This window comes from Alternaria viburni (assembly GCF_023758015.1).
Source record: "Alternaria viburni strain BMP 2772 chromosome Unknown scaffold_22, whole genome shotgun sequence".
NCBI lineage: Eukaryota > Fungi > Ascomycota > Dothideomycetes > Pleosporales > Pleosporaceae > Alternaria > Alternaria viburni.
In genome coordinates, this window is record NW_026055791.1 from 591304 (window position 1) to 614929 (window position 23626).

Sequence of the window (23626 nt, forward strand, 5' to 3'; positions counted from 1 at the left end):
CTCATCTCGCTCTTTTTATATTTCACCGGGGGCAATAGGGCACGCTCAGAGAATCGACCGCTCGTAGGTACTAGCTAGTACCATATATAAACTCAAACCAAACATCCGTGCAAAAAACGCCATGCTATGCAAATGCAAACAAAATGCGAATAGATATGATAAGAGAGAGAGATGCAAGCAAGGGTATCGTCAAACCACCCAACCATGACTGTAGCCGAGATATATGTCCTTGGGGAAAAAAGACAGAAGAGGTCCATTGAAGTTATCCATCTCTTGAACTTGCGTGATCACAAGAACACCTGAATCATGCTCTTCTTATGGGACACGTTCTTATCGCAGTCCTCGACCACGCAGACCTTGAAAGGGTTCGTGTTTGCGCGCGTCTCCTTGCCTTTGGCACTGCGCTTCGCCGATCGATTGGCTGTGCATTCGCCGCAGTATACCTAGCACATTGTTAGTTTTGTCGTCGTGCCGTCCGTCACAAGCTAAGACTTACATGACCGCATCCCTTGACAATCCACACCTGCCTCTTGATCTCGTCGCTGCCGACACACAGCTGTTCTTCGCAATTGGGACATATAAGCGCCTCTCCTTCTTCTTCTGGACTCCTCGTGAAGCCCTCCGGGGCTGGTGGTGGCGCGTCATAGGTAGCTGGAGGAGGCGGTGCTTCGCGTACCCGTGGGCCAATGTCGAAGCCTATGATGTCGAAATCCAGATTGGGCGCTTGAAATGCGCCTACTCGGATGTGCGGCGCACGACCCCGAGAGGCACTGCGCGAAGGGGCGACGGGTTCGTGGAAGCGGTTTGCGGTGCGGTTGACCTGTTCGTGGAATCGATCGACCTGAGCTCGCAGGTGCGTGAAACGTCCGTTCAATGTTCCAAAGAGATCCATGACGTTATCCAATTGTTCGTTCCTCTGCCGTCTCCGTACCTCTGCCTCTGGTAACGCGTTCGCCCGTATGAACCGCACATCCTCGCCATCGGATTCGTTCTCGTCGACTGGTTGAAGGTGGCGCTGACCGGGTATGGTGCGCGACGAAATGAACTCGATCTCGGGCGAGCTTGGTTGCGGCGCTGGTGGGTCGGGGTGCCACTCCTCCTCGCCATTGTCGAGGTCGATGATGATGTCAAAGCCCCTTGGCAAACGACGTGGGTGACGGCCACCGCGATGCGACTCTTGCTGTCCTCTGTCCTGTTGTTGTTGTTGCTCGCGTGCATTGTTGCCATTGGGACTCGCCCCGTCGCCCGAATCATCGGCTGTCAAGTCAATGATGTCGTCGTCCTGGCTCAGGTCGATAGCCACGTCGTCCTCGTCGTCCCCCGTCAGGTCGACAGACGCTGTTGTGTGTTGACTTGCCGAGCCAGCCGGCCGCCTGTAGTCGAAGCCATCGCCCGCGAACCGTCTGGATGCCGAAGACGCCATGTTGCCCAACCTTGGCAGGTGTAACCCGGCGGTATGCGAGTGCTGGGCGCTTGAGGAGGCGCGTTCTATGGGCGGGCGGGCGTGCGATCGCAATGCAGACTCGAAGCTCGGGGTGGGCGGGCGGTCGAAATGATAGCGGGCGGGTGGGTCGTAGATGTCGTTAGCAGGGCTCTGCCTATCGTCGTAATCGTATCCGAAGGGAAGGCCGTGGTAGGTTGGGGGAGCTTCGCGGTTGTCGGGGAAGGAGCCATGTCTCCAGGCAGGCGAGGCAGACGCTTGCTCGCCGTCCATTTGTGCATGTGAGCGCTGCAGCAGCCGTGGTCAGCGCCTCTTCACCCTGTTGTTGTTTATGTTGGCGGTACTACCGCCGACGGCACTCACCTTCTGCTGTCTGTGCGTGAACCCACTCGGTCGTCCTTCGCCTTCCATGCCGGATGTCAGGCTGATGATGGTTGCGGGGTGCGTGGTGAGGTTGGCGGCGGGCGAGAGTAGCACCGGCGAGTGTCGAAGGGGGAAAGGTTGGACCCGTCTCGTGCCGTTGGGGGTGCTGAGTTCGGCGAAACTGTGGTGGCGCTCCAACATCCATCTGGGCAGTATGACAAACGCCAGAACGTCAAACCCAAAATCACCTATCACCCTTCACCGTCGATTAGAATCGAACAATGACTATAGACCGCTATTCTGTCCGTTTCTATCGTCTTCTGCGACCCAGCCCCTTCACCAAAGCGCATTGTTTTGCTCTTGCATGTGCGAGATGGATCGTGACGTAGTGTTTTACAGCATGTGGTAGTATCCTATTCAAATTTTGGTCGTAAAACCCTCCAGCCTAAATGCATCCGCGAGCTCCTGATTCTACACACTGATGAAATAGCAGCCAATGTACACATCTGCCTGCCCTGTCACAAAAACTTTACGCCATCAAAAGTCACCCCTGAAGCCCAAAACACTTCAAACTGCTGCCAATACAACCAAGCCACCCTCTGGGTTCAGGGCCACTACATTCTCGGCCTTGCCTCCCCAGGCAACGTCCTTCGCTGGAGCTGCCTTCCTCACCAACTCAGCCCAGCTCTTCGATGCCTTGGTGTATTGTTGTACAGAAACGCTGCCAGTGCCGGCAATCGCGAGGAACGTGCCGGTGTAGTCCCAGCTGCAGCTGGTGACTGGGCTGCCAGATTCTAATGTGTGAATGGCTGCCTGCTTCCGGATATCCCAAATCGCAACGCTGGAGGAGTTCTGCTGTACGACGGCGAACCACGTTCCGTTCTCGGAGAACTTCAGATCCGCAACGGGCGCGCCAGTCTCGAGTTCAGCCATCTTGGCACCAGTCTTGATGTCGTATATCCGAATGTTGCCGTCGGAGCTTCCGAGGAAGAACAGCATGCCGTCGACGTGGAAGGAGACGCAGGTGATTTCCGCTTCGACGTAGACTTGCGAAACGGTCTTGAAGGTGGTGAGTTCGTGGATTGCGTAGCGCTTGTCGGCGCCGGCGGTAGCGAGCATCTTGCCGCTGGGGTGTAGCGACATGGATGTGACGGCGCCAGCGTGTGATCCGATCTGGGCAACCTCATCGCCGTTGGAAAAGACCTTGACTGTGCCTGTCGAAGTGCCGATAAGAGCGCGCTCTCCCCACCATGCTGTCGAAGTGACGGCGCTGCCAGCGTTGAATGTCTCCAGAACCTTGCCTTGGGCCAGCGAGTAGACACCCGCGGTACCATCAGCTCCACCGAATAGGACCAGCTCGGCCTCGTTGACAGCGATGCAGCTGCTGCCTGGGAATAGCGAGTCGGTCGTCTTGGCAATGTCGTAGTTCGAGATGGCGTCTCCAGAGGCCCAGCCCGCGGGTACGGGTCTCTTTCGTCGCGAGCCAAACAGCCTGTAGTGCGTTAGTACGGGGCTCTCACATGGTATGTAATCTCGGGGGGATAAGACTCACTCTTTCTGTGTTTCGTCAACGAGGGCGGCAAGCTCCTCAGGCAGGCCCTGGCCGTCCACCTGCATCGCATCGCCCTGGCCGCCGCCTCCACTGACGGTGACGTTGGACAGAGCTTCGCGCGCCTCGTCTCGCTCTTTTGATATGCGCGCAATGACCCGTGTCGCAGCGTCGTTCTGGTAGAGCGCCGTACTCAGCTCCTGCCTCGTTTGCGCCAAGTGCTGCTTGAGCGTGTGTGTCTCTAGTACCAGGGCATCCCACTCATTCTGGAAGGCGCTGAGCATGGCGGGTATCGAGGTGAAGCTGGGGGCGCGTGGGGTAACGGCATTGGGCGACTTGAGCTCGATGAGGTCCTCGGTCGCGAGGTCTTCGCCAGTAACGGGGTCGGTGTGGTGTTCCGAGATGTGCGCCTCGATCAGGCGCTTTTCGAAGACGTTGCCCGATTTACGCGAGGCAACGGGTTCGCGGGGAGCTTCGCCAGAGATTGCGCAAAGCATGGTGACGTGGAGTGGTGTTGGAGGTTGTTGCTGTCGCGCTCGTGAACTTTTCGGTCTTGGGCCAGAGGCGCGCTAGTCTCCGTCCGTGCGCGTAGATGGTCCAGATATCTCAGGAACATCCACCCCAAACACTTGTTGGAAGTCTACATGGCCATGCTTTTGTGTGTGTAGGTGATAATCTACAGTGGTGTCTACATCTTCAAGTATGGTTTGTGATATAGTCCTTTGAAGCTGATCTCCCGTACAAGAGGTTCGCGTGCTCCGTGTTGCCGCCTTGTGCCTAGAACGAGTTGCTCTTACAGGACGGATCAGACGTATGGCTCGAGAAATGCGGCCTGCCACTCCCACCATCTACGTACCCGCAATGAAGCATTTCAGGTATCTTCAACGGGATGTGCTACAACTACATCTGCTCGTGTGGTTCTTCCCGATTAAACTTATCATGCAGTAGCAGAGACCACACGTCCGGTCCGACATGCTCACCTCGTACAAGTTCGTCCGCTAGCCAGTAAGTTCGGTATCGCGCTGCTCGAAGTCGGGAAATACATGCAGAAGTCCTCATGGACCTCGACGTCTGGACTCAATACTCACGACATGTCACCAAGTTTAGCATTGTCTTGGCTTTCTCCAGCCGTCTGCTTGGCGATGGAAGCGCAAAGGCACGCCGGCACGAGAACTCGGACCGGCATCTCGCACTCCCGACTTCCATCGAATCAGAGTAACCGCCGTGCGTCGCGCCTCGCACCCGCGTAAACACAACTAATCGTTTACCCCATACTTTTGCGCCTCGTATGTCCTCCATGCCAGCCGAACCCCAAACGGGATTCTCTCCGGGTAAACAAGCTCTCCACAGCGTGAATCTGCGGAACCAATGACCCCGCTATGTTGCCTCTCTGGCCCTCGCATCGTTGCCAAGCCATGCAAGTCCGACCTCCATGATGACGGTACTGCGGGGGAGCGCGCCTTGGGTGCATATCCGCCTATCCTAGCCATGCAAACGGTAAGTCTGAACCGAGATCACGATGCATGCTTTGTTGTTGTAGTGCATCAGACTAGTACACACGGCTGCACGCGCTCGAGTATAAGAAGGCGAAGGTTCCCTCGGACGATCAGCATCCAACACGGTCCTGGCTTTCTCAATACCTTCAGGCACCATGATCACCAAACGCCTTTTCGCTCTTGGGGTGGCGGTACCTGCGTTTGCAAGTTCGCTGGTTCAACGCCAAAGCTCATCACTTGAAGCTTGCCCTGGATACACGGCCAGCAACCTTCAGGATTCTGGCTCCAAGGTTACCGCGGACCTTACGCTTGCGGGCACCGCTTGCAATGTCTACGGCGACGATTTGACTGACCTCAAGCTTGAAGTCGAGTACCAGACTGGTGCGTTCTTCAACCATTACAATCATTCCTGGTGCTAACCAATCTTACAGCCGAACGCCTCCACGTCAAGATCTTCGATGCTGAAGAGCAAGTCTTCCAGATCCAAGAATCTGTCTGGCCTCGTCCTTCCGATGACGAGGGTGTCAGCCCCGAGGACTCTGCCCTGTCATTCACATGGACCGACAGCCCGTTCTCCTTCGCCATCAAGCGCAAGGAGACCAATGAGACACTCTTCGACACCTCCGCTGCATCGCTCGTCTTTGAGTCGCAGTACCTTCGTCTGAGGACTGCTCTGCCTCCTTCGCCCAACCTATACGGTCTTGGTGAATCGACTGACCATTTCCATTTGAACACCACCAACTACACCCGCACTCTCTGGAACCGTGATGCCTACGGTACCCCAGAGGGTTCCAACCTCTACGGAGCTCACCCCATCTACTTTGATCACCGCGGCGAGAACGGCACTCACGGTGTCTTCTTGGCCAGCTCTCAGGGTATGGACATCAAGATCGACGACTCCGAGGGCCAGTTCCTTGAGTACAATACTCTGGGTGGTGTTCTTGACTTTTACTTCCTCGCCGGTCCTGGACCGAAGGAAGTTGCTGTCCAGTATTCCGCTCTCTCTGGTCTTCCCGCTATGATGCCGTACTGGGGTTTCGGCTCTCACCAATGCAAGTACGGTTACCGTGACGTCTGGCAAGTTGCTGAGGTAGTTGCCAACTACTCCGCTGCCGACATTCCTCTTGAGGTGAGTTTTGCCATTCTACGAAGTATCCAACAATCTTGCTAACATACCCAGACCATGTGGACCGACATCGACTACATGGAGCTCCGTCGCCTGTTCACTTTGGATCCAGAGCGTTACCCTCTTGAACTCGTCCGCGAGGTGGTTGACTACCTCCATGCTCACCAGCAGCACTACATCATGATGGTCAACTCCGCCGTCTGGAGTGGCGACTACGATGGCTACAACGACGGTGCCGAGCTCGATGTTTTCCAGAAGCGCGAGAACGGCTCTTTCTTCGAAGGCGCGGTCTGGCCCGGCCCAACTGTCTTCCCCGACTGGTTCCACCCCAACACCCAGCAGTACTGGGACCAGAAGTTTGCCGAGTTCTTCGACCCTGCGACCGGTGTTGACATTGATGGTCTATGGAACGACATGAACGAGCCTGCCAACTTCTGCCCGTACCCTTGCGAGGACCCTGTAGCCTACTCAGTGGAGTCCAAGAACCCACCTGAGCCACCGCCAGTCCGCACCTCCGCCGATGGCCGCCAGATCCCTGGCTTCCCAGCAGGATTCCAGCCTCAGTCCAACTCCACGCTGAAGACTCGCTCAAGCTCTCCCCTCAGCAAGCGCTCCAACTCTAAGCGTCAAGCCTCCAACAACACCGAAGACCTTGCCGCGCACCCCGGTCTTCCCGGCCGCGACCTGATCAACCCGGAGTACCAGATTGCCAACGCTGCTGGCTCCATCAGCAACAAGACCCTCGACACCGACATCCAGAACTACGACGGCACATACCACTATGATACCCACAACTTCTGGGGCTCGATGATGTCGATTGCTTCGCACAAGAGCATGCTTGCGCGCCGTCCTGAACGTCGTCCTTTGATCATCACCCGCTCTACTGTAAGTCTTCACACGTCATCATATCACACCGCAGCTAACGAAATGACTAGTTCGTCGGTCTTGGTACCTACCTCGGAAAGTGGCTCGGCGACAACGTCTCCGAATGGACACAATACCGCTTCTCCATCGCCGGCATCCTGAACTTCAACTCCATCTTCCAGATCCCCATGGTCGGACCCGACATCTGCGGTTTCGCCGGCAACACGACCGAGACACTGTGCGCACGCTGGGCAACTCTCGGCGCCTTCTACCCCTTCATGAGGAACCACGCTGGCGACACATCAATCGACCAAGAGTACTACCGCTGGCCCTTGACCACCGCCGCAGCCAAGAACGCCATCGCCGTCCGCTACCGTCTACTCGACTACTTCTACACAGCCTTCCACCGCCAGACCACCACCGGAGAACCCAGCTTGAACCCGCTGTGGTTCCACTACCCCACCGACCCCAACACCTTCGCCCTCGAATACCAATTCTTCTACGGCGACGCTATCCTCGTGTCACCCGTGCTGGAAGAAAATTCAACCAGTGTATCCATCTACCTCCCCAACGAAGTCTTCTACGACTACTGGACCGGCGAGCGCATCCAAGGAAACGGAAGCATGATCGACCTGACCGATATCGGTTTCGACTCCATCCCCCTCCACGTCCGCGGCGGCTCCATCATCCCTCTGCGCGCTGAATCCGCAAACACCACCACCGAGCTGCGGAAGCAGGACTTTGTCTTGTGGATCGCGCCGAACGCTACGAACCAGGCTAGCGGTTCTTTGTACCTCGACGACGGCGATAGCATCGAGCAGCCGTCCACGTCCATGATCACGTTCTCCTACGACAACGGCAAGTTCAGCATGGACGGTGACTTTGGATACGCGACGGAGTGTGTTGTTAAGAATATTACTATTCTTGGTACTGGAAGAAGTGTTCAGGGCCCTGTGGCGCTCAATGGAAGCTTCGAGTATGACTTTGGTGCTGGGGCGGGTATGCCGGAGTATCAGGGTAAGGCGCAGAAGCGGGGTCTGGGTGTTGGTGCGGCGTGGGGTGTTGGAATGGGGTTGGCGAGTGTGTTGTTGAACTTGTAGATAGGAGGATGACGCCGGGAGACGACGTGAAGTGACCAGCGTTTCGATCGGCGGGGTATATGTACGTTTGAGGAATACACTTCGCGCCCAGCGCTCTAACCGTCGAACCAAATATACGTTTGAGGAATACATCAAGCGCCCAGCGCTCCAACCCTCCCCCTAAACCATCCCCTGAAGTCGACATCCCCCCAACATCCTCCCCTCCACCCACCCCCTCTCACAACGTCCTCCTCAACGGACTTTTCCCCACCCTCTTCCCCTCCCTCTTCACCCTCATCTCCTCCACAGTCGCAATCCTCCGCTGCGCCGGCACCAACCTCCTCCCTCCTTCTTCCAACTCCCCAGCCGGACCAAGCTGACTTAACAGCCTGATCCGCTGCCCCATCCCAAACGTCCTCTTCCCCTTCTCATCCATGTCTTTCTTCTTCTTCTCCAAAACCCGCTTTAGCGCTAGTCTTTTCCGCCCAAGCCGCTTTGAGCTCGCGAGGAGTTGTTTCTTGGTGGGGGGTTTTTTGGTGAGGGTGCCGGTTTCACCGCCGAGGGTAAGTGGTGTTGCGGGTGTGACTTGTGCGGGTGCTGGTTTGGCGGCAAGGCGGCTTCGCGTTCGCATGGCTGGTGGGCCGTTTGTGCGGCGCTCGAGCTGGCGGCGCGCGCGGCAGAGGTGCCAGGTTAGGCGGCGACAGAGGCGGGAGTGGGGGCTCATTGTGGGGGAGTGAGCGAGGCGCGGAAGTAGTCCAGCTACTTTTGGGTGGTGGAGAGGTGGGTTTGGGGGGTGCGAGGAGTATGTTAAGACTTTTGGGGTGGAAGATATGAGGGGGTGGAAGGTGTTGTAGGTGTCTGGGGTAGTTTTTGTAGAGCAGTCGGCGAGGTTTTGATACCTCGGAGAGCGACGGGAGATACAATAGGATTGGGAGAATCGAGGTGTACAATAGCTTTGCAGACTACGATAGGAGTGGATAGAAGCATCTCTCTCCTATTGTGTTGTATTGAAGCGAGGTGAAAGTGAAGGTGGGATTGTTCCGGTCACTTCGACTATCTACGTTTCCGCATACATGCTCTCATCTATCCAAGGCCTAGGCGGACACGTCTTCACCCACTGTCGATGCTGCCTTCTTGTCTCTCCAATGCTGGCGTAGAAGTTGACCCAAAACGCATGCCATGCTGGTTGTTCACCTCGTCTCTCTGCAGTGTTGAGATTCCTTTTGATCTCTTCTTCGGAGATAGCAATGTTTTTCTGGATGCAGAAGCGCAAGTTCGCCATATCGGCGACCACATCTCTACTGACATCCATCCACGTCTCATCTGTCGGAGCTGTTGGGTCCAAGCCTTGTTCTTGAGCATCAAGGTGATCGTCCAGCGGAATGAGTTCGAATGCGCAACCCGACCAGGGGGCATCGTGGAAGTGCAGATATTTTTCGGGGTCATCTTTAGGAATGTATGATGGTAATACTTCTGCACTGTCACAGGTCAGAACCAGAAAGATGTTGGCCAGAGTAAGTGGCAGATTCGCCAGGTCAAAGGGCCAAGGTGAGACATAGTCTTCCGTTGCCTCATTCCTCATTCGTTGTATCAGGGCCTTGCGCTGTCGCCGCATTCTGGTCATCAGCTTTTCCTGAGACTTGGGCAGGGGAGGCCACTCTGGCTCTGCGGAGGCCGGCTCTTGCAATCGATCCGAACGTACGTATTGTCTGGTCGTTAGGTTGCGTAGTACCCACTCTGTCTCTGTGGAACGCAGATTCGTCCGCCGGAGATCTCGCTCGATCTTCTCCCGATCATCTGGTGGAATCTCTATCTCGTACTTCATGGACTTTAAGTCGCTCGTGTTTGAGTATCGAGATCTGTAGGAAGGAATGAGAGCAACACGCCATGCCATATCTGGCAGGGAGCTGAAGTGTTCCCATGTCCAACCTGTAATCAAACTCTTCCATCGTGGATATGGGCGCCCACTTTGACCAATCACTTCATACGCGATACCATAGTTATGCCCTTGCTCAGCAGTGAAGGCAAGGTTGTAGTCGTGGAAGCCAACCTTCTTGCCTGACCAGTTGGTCTGGTAGTTCCGATGGATGCGCTCCAAGAGCAGTGGCCATAGGCGTGCGGAGGAAAGGCCCAAGGAAACTAGATCGTCCAGGGCGTCATGTTCAGCCTTGTCGTGAAGTTCCTCATCCTTGCGTTTGTCAGGGTTGAGGCTGTCATCCTTGTGAAGCAGCACATAATCGAATATTTCGTCAATGATTTCGTTTGGAAGGCGTTCGAAGAGGTCTCCAGCCGGAGGGTGGTAGTTCTGAATCCGGTCCGCACCTGATCGGGTTTTTGCGAAGGTATTGTAAAACCAGGTCTCGTCCTTCGGTTCGAATAATTCTTGAAGTTTGCACTGGTATTGGGTGAGCGGTTGGCGTTGGTTGAGCTCTGGGCAGAGGAGCTGGTAAAGACGTGGAAAACGCGAAAATTGAATGAATTTCATGGTCTGGGAACTGTCAGTGGAATTGACGCGGAGGTTGAGTGATCGCGACTGCCCCTTGTTAATTAATGTTGATGCTGCGCCGCAGCACGGACTTAACCTAAAGCGGAAGGAACAGCCCATGTACCGGCCAAACAGACAACTTCAGCCAAGACGTGCGATTCTTGACAGCAATAAATAACAGCCATCCAGTGTTGCGGTATTGCTTGATCGGCCACTCACTCTCGGGTGCGCTTTCATGAGCTGCGCCCTTGGGTGATCGTGGCGTACAACACCACCATCAACATAAGCAACATTAACCTGGCAGTATGGATGCGCTCACCCTGCAGTCTCGCAGCCAGATTCAACATAACGTATCGGATCCATGAAACCTGGGATTAGGCCAACTTCAGGAAGCTCCATCCTTCCTGTAGTCAAGATCCCGGGTGCGAGAACCATGGTTTAGTCGAGAGAATATATTTGGCCGCCTGCCAACGGCGGAATGTGACGCACGCATGGCTGCGCGGTGATGATTCGACATTCACTGCAGCAACTCAGCTGTGAATGAGAGTCGCGAATTAAAGGCACTACCACCGGCCGGGCCGGTACATATACTTTCTGTAGTCTGTCAGTGTAGGACAATAACCATTCCCACGAACAAAGTAAACCACTATCATCGAACGCTCACCACATTCAGATCTTACACTTTCCCTCAACCCTTCGCTCACTTACTCAAACCATAATATCCTCGGCAAGCAGACTAGTCATCAACTCACCACGATGTCCTCCAGCATCCCCACCACCACGATGCAAAACCCGCCGTCAGACCTCAAGGACTTCCTCAACCAAACCAACAACGCTGGTCTACACCCACCCGAGTCAAGCGCCAACAGCGAGGACAACTGGGACGTCGTAGACAAGGACGAAGCGCTGCACGAGCAGGACAAGGCCGAGTGGGAAATCGTCGGCAAGACAGCAGCTGAGAAGCAAAAGCAGGAGGCGGAGCGCAAGGAGCGGATGGAGAAGCAGAAAGAAGAGCGCAAAGCTGAGAAGCGTAAGGTGAAGCTTAGGGAGCGCATGAAGGGTGTCTCGTACGCTGAGGCTGCTGGTAAGGCTGTTAGGAAGTTTTAGTATGGACGGCGGGTGCGAGAAGTTCACGGACGGGCAGGCTTGGAGTGGAATTGGGTATCTTCATTTCGCAGGCTGTGCGCCATATATGCCTTGGTCCTTCATCAATCATTGAACCGCAATCGATATCCCTGAGCCTCGTGGTATCGTGTACGTGCGTCGCGATGTCTTCGTTTGCCTTGGGCGCTCTGCCCGGCGCGTGCATTATTGTATGGTTGTGATGTAATCCTACTCATTTCTTGCCCTTCTTTTTCTTCTTGCCTCCAGTTCCCGCGCCAGCCGCTGGGACGCCGCCCATCTTCACATCTCCGCCTTCATCGACCTGTGGTGTGGATGTGGCCTCACCGCCAGCCGGCATGCTCAGATCGTCCGTTGTCTCCGGCAGCGCTGCCATGTGTCTTCCCAGCCTGCCCAGGTTTCCAATCAATCTTCCGACTTCGGCGCCCTTGTTGGTCTCATATTGTAGGCATGTCCCTGACTCGGGGTCGTACGTCTTCAGCGTGAAGAACACGGTGACTTCTTCGGGATTCTGCGATTGCGGCGGCGGTGATGATGCGCGCGCTGTTTCTGTGGGCTTCGAAGCTCGCTTCTCCTCGTACTTTTGGCGCTTCTTTATCTTGGAGGCCGTGGGCTTGAGGACAGAGTATTTGGACGTGATGCGTGTCTAGTAGCTCGATTAGAAGGCGGGTCGCGTGCGTGCGTGTGGAGTGGAGCTTGGCATACGGATGTCGGTCGCGCTTTGAGCAGGAGCGACGACTGCTCGTACCACTCCTGGCTCGTTGCGAAGTACGGCATGGTGGGTTGGTGGTGTCTGGGGGAGAGGGAGAGAGAGATGAGGATGGTGGTCGGTGCGTGGGTTCGGTATGCGGGCAACTTTTGGCGGGGTCGGCCGGGGAATCGTCGGGCCAGACTAGAATCGCGACCCTACCCAGGTACCACGCGACAGGAACCCGGGATGCAGAAAAGGGCTGACACCAGAACCGACCTATCAGGCAATAGCACTTTGATGCTTGCGCCACTACCCGAGAACCTTCCACGGTTTGACTAGTGCTTGAGTCAGGGCTCCCGTACTTCATCTTCAGCAATCGAAATCTATTTTATCAACTCCCCACCACCCAGACTACTACTCACCAAGAACAATCTCAGGACGCCGGGTGTTGGATAGCACGAGGACGTATCCGCTGGATTCCAAACCAGCGCAGTGAAATCAGAGAGTCTTCCCATTCTTCACGCCATACTCCAACTAGCCAGCGTGCGCTATCAAACATACCGGACCCTGGAGCCTACGTTACCGCCCAATCTTCCGATTCGCTTGTCCTCATTATAGTGTAGTCTGCAGGCCTATCCAGGGTTTTCCCGGTCCGAAGTGATCATGGCAGAAGCCATCACCCAAAACTTCAGCCAGATCGATCTTGGGGAAGAGCCGGCCGACGGCAAGATGCCAACCCCAAAAGCTGAGCTCGAAGCTACTATCCAGGAGCTAGTAGCGCGTGGCAACCATCTCAACGACGAGGTAGAGACGTATATTGCCGCGGTTCTCGAGAAGCAAAAAGTTGGGAAGGTTTACAATCCAGTTGAGTACGTCTATACCATCACAATGATATAGTAATCTACACGAAGGCTCCCCGCCCTCCCAGATTGAACCTCATATGACCCTGGAGGTGTTCGCGGTGGGTTTGCTCTCACATTGACAGTACACAACATAGCGTCTACCTCCAGGGGGGGTCCGTCTGAGAAGGGGTGAGCTGCTTCGTGATTAGACCGGCAGCCTCAGACCACAGCTAACTGTACTAGATACCGAAATCTTCGCAATGACATGCGCAACGAGCTAGCCTTCCTACATAAGATCGCAGGATGCTCCATGGATGAGGAAAAAGCCCGGCACTACATTGTATCGTCAAACCTCCTCTACTACGAAGCACTATGGGGCGCAGCAAAGCGCTCAATGGGAATCCAAAGCTTCCGCAAATACTTCTTCTGGGACCGGCATAAAGCACCAGCAGGAAAGAGTACAACAAAAGGAGTCAGCCTGGCGAAGGGAAGCCAAGCAAAGAACAAAACTTCTGCCCTCGTTGATATCGTTGCAGAAGAGGGTGCGGAGTGGATACGGGTATCAACCGTCTCAGAAAAGCGTATTCTCTTCGATCTCGCGAAGTTGGGTTGGGTAAACGACTCGGACTCTGAAGATGATGACGATATGCCGCCTCCGCCAGAGGACGACGATGACGATGAAGACCAAATCGACGTGGTGCGCAACGCGCGAGGTCTTGCGAGAGCTGCGCGTGCGAATCCTATTCGCGGTCGGCCGCCCAAGGTGCGCTTCGTCTTGACGCGAATCTCTGCTGGGAAAACACCAGCCATCGATATGATCATCAATAAAATACGCGCTACGGGTGCGATAGTACAATGTGGAGATGACATTCCACCCGCGCTCTCCATAGAAGCTGTTCTACCCCGCCTACTCATCGATCGATCCCGGGCTTTGAGCGATACTCTAAACATCGACTGCACTATTCTACTAGCCCTCATATCTGATATCTCCCACAAACCATGCCCGATACTGGACTGGTATCCAGGGGAGGTACGCGCCCAGATCGAGGAAGAAGCTCAAGAGCATCTGCTACCGACACATCTATACCCTGCCATCGGCGCGCATCCGATGGTGTGCACGCGCGAAGCAGCCGAGCAGATGAATCTGATAGTGCAGACTCTGGCAACTGACACGGAGAAGACAAGAGCGGACCTGCTACTCCGACAAGGAGACTGCGCGTCATGGTCACAACAACAGCTCGTTGAAGAATGGGTACGTACATGCTCATGGTCACATGAAGCTCTTGACAAGCGCATTCAACATGAAGCAATCATCACCCCACACAACCCCAGCTAACACCCCCACCAGGCCTCTCTCTCCGACTACCCCCCACCCCCCTCCTTCACCCTCCCCATAACCGTCAAATCCCCCAACGTCTCCACCATTACCTCCAACCTCCCCCGCGCCGCGACCGCCGTCGCCGCCGAACTCGGCCACCTCAATAAATCCATCTTCCTCTACGGCTGGGCCGCGTGCCTCACCACCCTGAGCGCGAACCGCGGGCGCGCAAAACAGATTGAGCATATCATCAATGAGCATGGGCTGGAGGATGGGGAGGCTGGGCCGCATATCTGGCTGTGTGGGGAGAGCAGGAGTTTGATTGCGAAACATGGGAGGAGGAAGTAGGCGGGGGAAGGGGATGGTTGGCTGCACCTTATAGAAGAAGAAAACTGAATAGATCTAGACCTTACATCCGCGCTATGTCACCTATCGTGTAGACATTTATGTTGATGTAGGCTGCAGGCCTGTTCGGGCCTTTTCTAGGTTGACGTGGCTGAGTATTGGGAGTAGGGGTGACGCGGGCGTTTAGGGGCCGAAGCTGTGGAGGGGGGCGGAGGAGGAGATAGCGATATGGTAGCGGGGATCGAGGGGTGGTGAGGAGGGAGTTCAGCCTCTCTATCAATTATTCTGTAATTGTGTTATATTCTACCTGGGATGTCTTTGATGCGCTATTCTCGTCGAAACAAAAACAGTGGACCTAGTTGCAGTATGCAATGCCCAAACTCAAGTCCGAAGTAATGATCACAGTGTAAACTATACTGAATGATCGCATGCTAGATTGCGTTCGCAGCCTTAATCAGTGATATCGCGCTCCTCCATAAACATCCCAAACTATATAGCCAGCGCGTAGTTTGTGCCACGGCGGCATGTTGGCGGGTGTTTGGAACTCTCCAGGCGTATAATTGAACCAGGCTTGATGCCATTGTTGCGATGAGTCGCCCCTCCGCTCGCGTATTATGTCCTCCGGATCGCACACTGTGCCTGGGTGGAAATCGCAATGTATAAAAGGGTGGTCGCCATTGGTGACTTGCTCTAGCAGCTTGGGGAAGGCCTCATATAGGTATGCGCTGCGGAGTCTGCGAATGCGCCAATCGGGCTGTGGTAGGAGATGCCGTGCGTAACTCAGGTCCAGGGCAGTTTGCCAGGCGGCATCGCGCTGTACGACGTTGAAGACCTCTGTCGTCTCTTCGGGCGCGGAGTCGCATTCGAGGGTTAGCTTGAAAGAGCCCTCGGGCATACCTAGGGAGGGTAATGCAGACGCTTCTGCCATCCACTTCGCGACCGCGCTTGAGACGTAGCTGGAGACAAGCCGATCGTCTTTCAAGCGTTGCCCGCCTATGCTGTAACTTAATCCAGTGGTTACGGGGAACACGTTTCTCCAGAGACTGACACGCCTATGAACGCGCAACTTTGGTTGCTCACGGCAGAACGGTATAAAACCCCTGCCGTGGCATTCTGGGAATGCGATAGACTCTCGGTTCTCGATGAGCTCAACATTTCGCACGTGTTCGCGCGTTTCGGCACGGAGGGACCTCAGGAAACGTATTGCGCATGCTGCTGCGGACAAGCAGTACTTCACACGCTCAACGCGATCAGGAGTCACTGTTACGTCAGCTAGTTGCTGGAGTTCGCGGTCGAGCGTAACTGCAAGGTCGCGCCTGTAGCACCGGGTGGAATAGCCGAACTCTCCCTCTTGACCACGTGGGAGTCTGCCTTCGTTGGGCGTTGACCAGGGCTCTGGGTTTATTTTTCGGAGACTTCGGCGTCGGCGTTCCGAACGTTTGCCGCCCAGTGTAGGATTGTATTTGCGGTCATACAAGAGGTTCAAAGTGAAATGAACAAAGTCGCGGAATGTCGAGGCTGGCTCTCCCAAGGTGCTCCGGCAGTAACCTGTTCCTAGTGTCGCTAGGACCGGTGAGAACTGTGGATACTTGAGGGATACCTCTTTTTTGATTGCTTCAGTCATTAGATGTGGAGCTTGGAGGTTGAGTAGATCGAATTTAAGGACGTGTAATTTGTCGAAGGCCTTGTGAAATATGCCCGAAGTTGCTCGCGTAGCATTCGGATAGGTTGTGCAGAACACGACCTTGTTAAGCCGCAGAGCAAGGCCTCGAAGCTCGAGCGCGGCCGCACGGCATGTGTACATTAGCGACAGATTGACATGTAGTTTGTTCGTGTAGAAATTGTAGGTAAGGCCTGCTTCGTTGTATAGGTAATGGTAGTAGATGAGATCTCGAAGTTCCCTAGGTAGGCGAAAGAGGCGGGATTGAAGCTGCGTGCTTGCTAGGGTGATCGGAGTAGGCATGATGGAGATTAACAAGAAAATCTGTCAACGAGAGGTATCAAGTATTCTCTACTCATGTCTTGGTAAAACAAATGATGGGATGTGTGGAAGGTTGTTGTCGTGATGAAGATGTGCATTTGGCGGGCGCGTGACTCATCAGCAACAAAGCCTACCAAAGCCGCATCCAAAGAAGTGAGTCAGGTATTCCTGAAGGGCGTATTCGATCATTCGTCACAGGTGTGGATCTCAATCTGTAGGTTACCTCGGTAGACCGCGGTAAGAAGTGGCTCATAAGTAGGAACAGCAGAGACGAAACTGAGTTCGCGCCCTTCAACCGAAGAATAGCTGAGTGCGCTGTTGACACAGACTGGGGCGTGCATCCATAGGGCCTTTTCGATTCTTCTTCTGAATCGAGCAACGTGCGTAATTGAATAGAGGCCATAACTGATCCATGGGTTTGTTGGTATGTCTTTGTCATACTTGTGGTCGGCGCGTTGGATGTGGTTGCCTGAGACGCTTTGATGCATCGGCGCTGACGTCATCAACGCGTCTCAGCGAACCGCATCGCGTCTGTTTCCATTAACCATTACCGCGTACCGGACGCGAGCTTCCCCGCCAACACGATACCGCCCGCCTTCTACAACCCTGCGCCCATTCGATTATTTCTGCTACCTAGACAGGAGAGCTATACCTGGTACACGCTACGACTAGCAATGGCGCATCATGGCCTTACCGAGGCCTTCGAATTGTCGCAGGTGTGCAAAATTGGGTGGCCAAGGTTACATATTATCACGGTCTCTGGTTGACCACCGTAGCTTGACCAGATGAGCTCCTCTGCAATTCTACATACCCTCAATTCCAGCTACAAGAACACCATTTTGTCCCTCGTTCTTCTGCTACCGACCGCCACAGAACCTTCACTATGAAGCCATTTCAATCCATCAACCACTTCGACACACCTGGGCTCGCCGGCTCTCATCTCGAACGTATGAACAATCACACATCCACACTGCCGGCAATATTGCGCCTTCCACGCGAGCTGAGAGATCTCATTTACGAGCATTACGTCCAAGTCGACGGTGGCTACATCCACAACTTCGAGGTATGGGAACGACGATGTGCTGGACTTTGTGCACGCGCTGACCCTTAGCTCTTCAGACGAACCGACTCCTACAGGCCGACGGTTCTCCCATCTCCACCGGGCTCGCTCTTACATGCCGCCAGATTGCAGCCGAATTGCGAGGGCTCGCGCTCAGGCAGAATGCCATCACCTTCTATACCCACTTCTCAGAGTCCACACGACTGAAAGCCGGTCTATTGCACGGAGCGATGTATGTTTTAAGGCATCGCAAGCACTTGCTGCTACGACACCTCATACCTCGGCTTCTCTCCAACGACATGGTACAAAGGGCAATTGACGCATACCCGCAGTTCGCTCATGTTTTTGACGATTGGACTCCGCACCGGGAAATCTTCGCTTTATACAAGCATGAGTTTGACTGCGGAGAAGCTCCATCAACGTGGGGAGATTTCATTAACTGCGTCTTCAGTCTGCTGTCGGACCACCCCGCATGTCAAGACGAAGCGGAGTCTATGCCTCATTATTGGACCGAGGAGGCTCCCTGGAACGTTTCAGCTCTAGATGAGGCCTGTCCAGAATCATGGCTCATTCCGACTACTTCCGAAATCAACAGACTCACAAGCATCGCGGATGTCGAAGTCGGAACGCTATATTCCTCTCGTTTGGAGTACCGCTACTCGGCGGCGTCCGTAGCCCTACGCTTCCTCCACGCGATTCCGTCGTCGTCCCGCAACGAGGTGCGGAACGTCGTACTTCACGAAGACTGCGAATCGATCGCGAATGCGGCGTCTCACGGAAGAGGATTCATCCCTTTATGTCGATCTAACCAGCGTCTGCGCGTTCAGCGTATCGTGAACGTCTGGAGCAGCGTGTTTCGAGCGGGGCCTGGATCACTTATCAAATACCTAAGCGCGTTCAGGGAGAATAGCGATATCGTGAAAGATGACCGTCTGTTCTCATCAACAATCACCAAGGCAGTGGGGGCATGGATCATTGAAGCCCAGGCGTTGTCGTCACTCGGGATGCCCCAGGATTCGTTCAGCGTGCTGCTGGATGGCAGCCCTACGCCCAGACACACCTCTACTGTGTTCAAGATCGTACAGCGAGACGTTGCCTGGCAATTAGCTCTTGATGCTGCATATGCTCGCGGACTCTTGCCCACTCCTTTATGGTATAAGCGACGAGCTCGCGTTGGATACCAGTACGAAGGGCTTCCAGCTGCGATCCGCGACATGTCAACCGATGGTGGGCCGATTAGCTGCAACTTCGACATTGGCCAATCAGACAACGTGGAGTCTCTGCTTGCGCTACATCACGGCTGGACGCACGAGCAATGGGTAGACCATTGGGGTTGGCACCAGCCGCAAAGCTTCCAAACCGAGGACCCATTGCCTCCGTGGCATGTACTCAAATGGCTGCGTGTGATGCTGTAGTTGTCGACGAATGATGGTGGACTACTGAACTGGTGGTATTATGTTTATGTGAAGCAGACGATTAATATATCATAGCTTCCAGTTCGCACATAATCTGACTGCTGTCCATTCACTTCGAAATATGTTCGCACACCTTGATGAGCTGCAATGGCAAAGACAGCAGCCTGATATTAGTACCATAGTACGGGTAGAGGAGCGAAGAATCTCGTGCAGGCGCAGGGGTTTTGTCTTTCCTCAACTCCGACCCTAGACAAAGAATATTGACGAATACACGAAGCCATGCTCTGCTTTTCAGGGTCCTTCGCCCGGTTCTGCTGCCTGGGGTCTCGCGCCTGACGTGATTTGGTGCCGTACGACAAGACGCGTCGGCTTGATAGAGTGCGGGACGTCGGTGAAGCAAAGGCAGCGCTGGTCGGAGCAAGTATGGCTTTCATAATGTTTTGAGGCGCAGCGCGGAACCAGGGACGTGTTGCAACGGACAATGCACATGGTGAATGCAGCAAGCACGGAGGGTCAACTGGTGCCGAATGTACACTAGTACTGATAAGGTAAAGTGTGTCCACTTCGGCTCGGTACTAATCGTCGCTGGCTCCGCGAAAAGACACCTACAGACTACCAACGAAGCTTCATCAGATACGCGTCGCATTCTGCGTGACCAATGATTCATGTATCATTGGCTTTGCTTCTGGTCTGACTATGTAGCCCTACGACAAGCCGGCCGGTGGGAGGGCATGTAACCTTGGTACAATCTCGATTACCAGAGTTGAGCCCTCAGGCAGCAGCCCGCTACAGCTGCATTACTAATGCGGTACATTCGAATGGAAAACTGATCTTGCAACTGTGGTCTTCCGGGCTTCGCGCTCGAGCTTCAATTGTCTTCGCGAGATACTTTGGGTGTGTACGTTGGTAGGTTGGTAAGTCGATAACGGTGGTTTGCCAGAGCTGTTCGTTGGAATGGTCGTCTCCATACTCACAAGTGTGGTCTTCGAAGCGTAAGGGGGGGCTTCCACGGCCGTTGCTACTTATTTCCAGCAGACGCCACGTCCACTTGCTTCAAATTACCCATCCTCATTACCGTCAAGGAATTTATTCAGTATTCAGCTCACCCATCTGGTTCACGAAGCGATGATTGCTGAATACCTACCTACGCTGATAACGGAGCCTTGGACCCCCTTTACCAGGGAACTTCTCATTAGGGAATTCGTCTACCTTCTTTTCATAATATTTGTGTTCCCATTATTCAGAGGGGTCCTTCTTCGCGTTAGAAGATCTCTGTTCACTGGTATCAAGAGATGTCTCGTTATTCGCATTCCATGGGAACCTCTGGTCGCTCGCATCAAAGAGCTTTTCTCCAAGACCCCGGCACCCAAAACCATACGCTGTACGACCATGGCCATGGCCTCCCCCAGTCGCCCAACGCATATGCAACTTCAGTCACCACTCTTTCGGCTACCGCGGGAACTACGAGATCAGATCTATGGCCATTACCTCCTTTGTGATACGGGCCTGGAATACAACTTCGACAAGAATAAACTGACGCGGGCGGACGGCGAACACATCGATCTATCACTCACGTACGCGTGTCGTCAGGCCGCAGCTGAACTGCACGGCCTCGCATTACGACTTAACACGGTTACTTTCCGTACCACAAGGCCGAGTGAATCAAGCAACAATCTAGGGTTATTTTGCGCTGCTCTAAGAAAGCTGCACAGGAACAAGAACCGTTTACTTGACGAGATAGCGCGGTCTGGCTTGACAGACAAGTCAGAAGCGTTCATCAGTCTCGTCTATCCTCAATTTGCTCCCCTTCTGCGGGCGTGGAGAAATGACGGCCCGATCATGCCAGTGTTCCACACAAATTACGGTCATGGCGAGCCACCTTCCGTGTATCGCGACTTCGTCAACTTCGCTTTACACGTCCTGAAGGATAGCCCGCACTCCAGCAAGTCATCTGGTCTGCCAAGATTACCGCACCTCGAACCTTGGCAATACCCGGATGATGAGGTGCTCGGGGAGATCGTTAGCATCGTATTCGCTGGAGATAGCTCTGTCTGTATTATGGGACCGGATAGGTGTCTTGTCTCCGCGGCTAGTTGCGCCATCCGGTTCTTAAAGTCTCTCCCGACTTCAATACGCTCTGAACTCAGACAAGTCGACCTGATCGAAGACCGCGAGTCTGTCGCATATCCAGAATGCCATGTAAGAGGGTTGATTCCGTTCTGTCAGGAGAACGAGAAACTGCGGATTCACCGACGCGTCGATCTGTGGTGGAATTTACTTTGGGGGTTTCATGGGGGCATACACATGATGTGTTCAAGCGCTGTAGTGAACACTGTTGCCGAATGGATGGTCGAAGCGATGGTATTACCTCTTCTAGGCATGCCTAGCAGGGCCTTCAAGATAACTTTCGAAGACAGCGAATCCGCGCCAGACCAAGTCTGTTGGATCTTCGATGTCTTACAGCGACACGTAGCATGGCAAGTCGCTTTAGACTTGAGCTTCGAGCGCCAAGACTTACCCACCGCTACCTGGAATGATCGCAGGCTGTGTGCTGCAGCCGACTACGACGCACTTCCACAGATCTTGCAGAATATCAGCAGTCACGATTCGTTCATACATTACGACGCTTTACCGGGAAGTACATACGACCCCGCAAGAATCATCGATCAGTTCGAGGGAGAGTCGGTCACTGAATGGCAGGAGTATCGGCGGAAGCACTATGTGGCAAGCTTCATCGGCTTTCCGAAGAATAAACCACGGTGGTGTCGCTAACGCTGCTATCTATACGAAGACTTAGAGCGATGAAGAACGTGGATGCGATGACAACGGATCACTGCCTCACACTTAGCGGGATTCTGACGGCTTGAACGATCGCAAGAGCACCCAGCCTTTCGATAATGTTAGTTAGCTTTATCGTCTTCGCGACAAAGAATCGCCTCAACTCTCTGCGATACAATATGATCCCTCACCACCGTTAGCATGTTCCGTATACAAATATCACACGTGCCGGTAAATGCATGCATAAGCAAGATGAGATGGGGGCTCAGTATCGCGGATGTAAATTACTGTCTTTGTCCTTAGTGGCTGTTAACGTACCAAGCAATCATAACCCTCATTCCATGCTGCTTAGATCTGTGTAAATCTAGACTTTATGAGAGACTAAGCAGGCCACAAAGCTCAATGGATCCACATTCGTTTTAGTGATGCTAACTAACCAGTCCGTTCAGCAAAAAGACATCGCAAATCGCGGAGATACTCATCAGGATCTTCTTCCACCCGGTCCGGCATCCTCCACTTGCAATGCCGATCGTAGAAAGCAACACGATGATCCCAAATCCCCAGTCTACGCTTCAGATTCGCCAAATGTCGCTTATGATTCTGCTGCGCGTCCACGAGATCAGGGTCGTTCATAAGGGCCTCCACCACGGGCCGCAGAGCCCGTACTTGGACGAAAGGCTTGACACGCAAAAGGCCAGACATAGAATGCCAAATTTCTTCTCGCCCCCTGGAATCCATGGTATGGGGCCAGGGTTCGAGATTTCCGGCATCGTTGCAGTATTCCCAGTCATCTGGGAGCACGATAGTCAAGACACGGAGTTGAGGAAGCGATTCGAGGAGGTCGAATAGTGGTTTGCACAAGTCGGACCAGGTCATGCCACGTGGTTGAGCTTCAAAAAGCGGAGGGGACTGCGGATAGTTGATAAACCAGCTGTACGATTCATCGGAGTCTATTAGTGTTGAGTCGATTTCGAGCACAACGTTATGCTCGATTATGCGGTCTCCACTGCTGACGAACGGCGAGCTCGTGGTCAAGTTTCGTAACCACATACGATGGCGTGGACCGATGTGGGTAAGGAACTTGAGCAGCTGGATATGTTGGTACCTGCCGGCGAAGCGGAATTCATTCTCGCCGTAAAGCACCTCCGCGCACTCAGCGTGCATGCCCTTGCATGTACGGAGGAGACTGAACGCAAGTCTCGTGCTGCGATTAGAACTGAAGAAGACCATATCTGAAAGATGTTCTCCATAAGGCTGGATTGGCTTGTATGCAACCAGGCAGTAGCGGTAGATTTCGACACGTAGTTCGGTTGGGAGTTTAAGGAACGGAAACGGTGGACCGACCTGCATTCATCAGCACACAACTTTTGTACTGGCGTCTGTTATACTTACAAGCTTGCGCAAGCTCTTCTTATGATCGAATAGTGCGCGATTCGATCTGTACGGTTCCAGTTCTTCGGGTGTGAACAAAGGCTCTGGTGCGAAGATCGGTTGCAACTCGCCATCTCCATCTTCTTGCCAGTCCACAGGCTTGTTCTTGATAACACCTTTGGGCTTAAGGATGAGATCATTGTGCTTGCTAGCGCGATCTAAACATCGTCGTGGCGCCATGCTGCAGACCCAACGGTGGTTGAGTGCTCCAGGGGTAGTGGACTAAGAGGGAAAGGGTGA

At 54.1% G+C, this 23626-nt stretch overlaps 9 protein-coding genes across 9 annotated transcripts; 3 read left to right on the top strand and 6 right to left on the bottom strand.

The window, feature by feature from the left end:
• Positions 1-287: 287 nt before the first annotated feature.
• Positions 288-1714, bottom strand: J4E79_008989 (uncharacterized protein; the record flags this gene model as incomplete). The annotated part of the gene is made up of 2 exons (XM_049357841.1): positions 288-443; positions 497-1714. The coding sequence occupies 2 exons, from the start codon at positions 1712-1714 to the stop codon at positions 288-290; spliced, it is 1374 nt and encodes a 457-aa protein (XP_049207880.1).
• Positions 1715-2371: 657 nt separating this feature from the next.
• On the bottom strand, positions 2372-3850 carry J4E79_008990 (uncharacterized protein; the record flags this gene model as incomplete). Its single annotated transcript, XM_049357842.1, has 2 exons — positions 2372-3296; positions 3357-3850. 2 exons carry the CDS (start codon positions 3848-3850, stop codon positions 2372-2374), a joined length of 1419 nt encoding a protein of 472 aa, XP_049207881.1.
• A 1154-nt stretch (positions 3851-5004) lies between these two features.
• Positions 5005-7939, top strand: J4E79_008991 (uncharacterized protein; the record flags this gene model as incomplete). The annotated part of the gene is made up of 4 exons (XM_049357843.1): positions 5005-5230; positions 5281-5978; positions 6030-6860; positions 6911-7939. 4 exons carry the CDS (start codon positions 5005-5007, stop codon positions 7937-7939), a joined length of 2784 nt encoding a protein of 927 aa, XP_049207882.1.
• A 1036-nt stretch (positions 7940-8975) lies between these two features.
• Positions 8976-10403, bottom strand: J4E79_008992 (uncharacterized protein; the record flags this gene model as incomplete). The annotated part of the gene is made up of 2 exons (XM_049357844.1): positions 8976-9777; positions 9907-10403. 2 exons carry the CDS (start codon positions 10401-10403, stop codon positions 8976-8978), a joined length of 1299 nt encoding a protein of 432 aa, XP_049207883.1.
• A 783-nt stretch (positions 10404-11186) lies between these two features.
• On the top strand, positions 11187-11510 carry J4E79_008993 (uncharacterized protein; the record flags this gene model as incomplete). Its single annotated transcript, XM_049357845.1, has 1 exon — positions 11187-11510. One exon carries the CDS (start codon positions 11187-11189, stop codon positions 11508-11510), a length of 324 nt encoding a protein of 107 aa, XP_049207884.1.
• Positions 11511-11739: 229 nt separating this feature from the next.
• Positions 11740-12302, bottom strand: J4E79_008994 (uncharacterized protein; the record flags this gene model as incomplete). Its single annotated transcript, XM_049357846.1, has 2 exons — positions 11740-12171; positions 12231-12302. The coding sequence occupies 2 exons, from the start codon at positions 12300-12302 to the stop codon at positions 11740-11742; spliced, it is 504 nt and encodes a 167-aa protein (XP_049207885.1).
• Positions 12303-12879: 577 nt separating this feature from the next.
• J4E79_008995 (uncharacterized protein) lies at positions 12880-14724 on the top strand (the record flags this gene model as incomplete). Its single annotated transcript, XM_049357847.1, has 3 exons — positions 12880-13085; positions 13302-14310; positions 14407-14724. The coding sequence occupies 3 exons, from the start codon at positions 12880-12882 to the stop codon at positions 14722-14724; spliced, it is 1533 nt and encodes a 510-aa protein (XP_049207886.1).
• A 451-nt stretch (positions 14725-15175) lies between these two features.
• Positions 15176-16684, bottom strand: J4E79_008996 (uncharacterized protein; the record flags this gene model as incomplete). The annotated part of the gene is made up of 1 exon (XM_049357848.1): positions 15176-16684. One exon carries the CDS (start codon positions 16682-16684, stop codon positions 15176-15178), a length of 1509 nt encoding a protein of 502 aa, XP_049207887.1.
• Positions 16685-22387: 5703 nt separating this feature from the next.
• On the bottom strand, positions 22388-23566 carry J4E79_008997 (uncharacterized protein; the record flags this gene model as incomplete). The annotated part of the gene is made up of 2 exons (XM_049357849.1): positions 22388-23299; positions 23348-23566. The coding sequence occupies 2 exons, from the start codon at positions 23564-23566 to the stop codon at positions 22388-22390; spliced, it is 1131 nt and encodes a 376-aa protein (XP_049207888.1).
• Between the last annotated feature and the right edge of the window lie 60 nt (positions 23567-23626).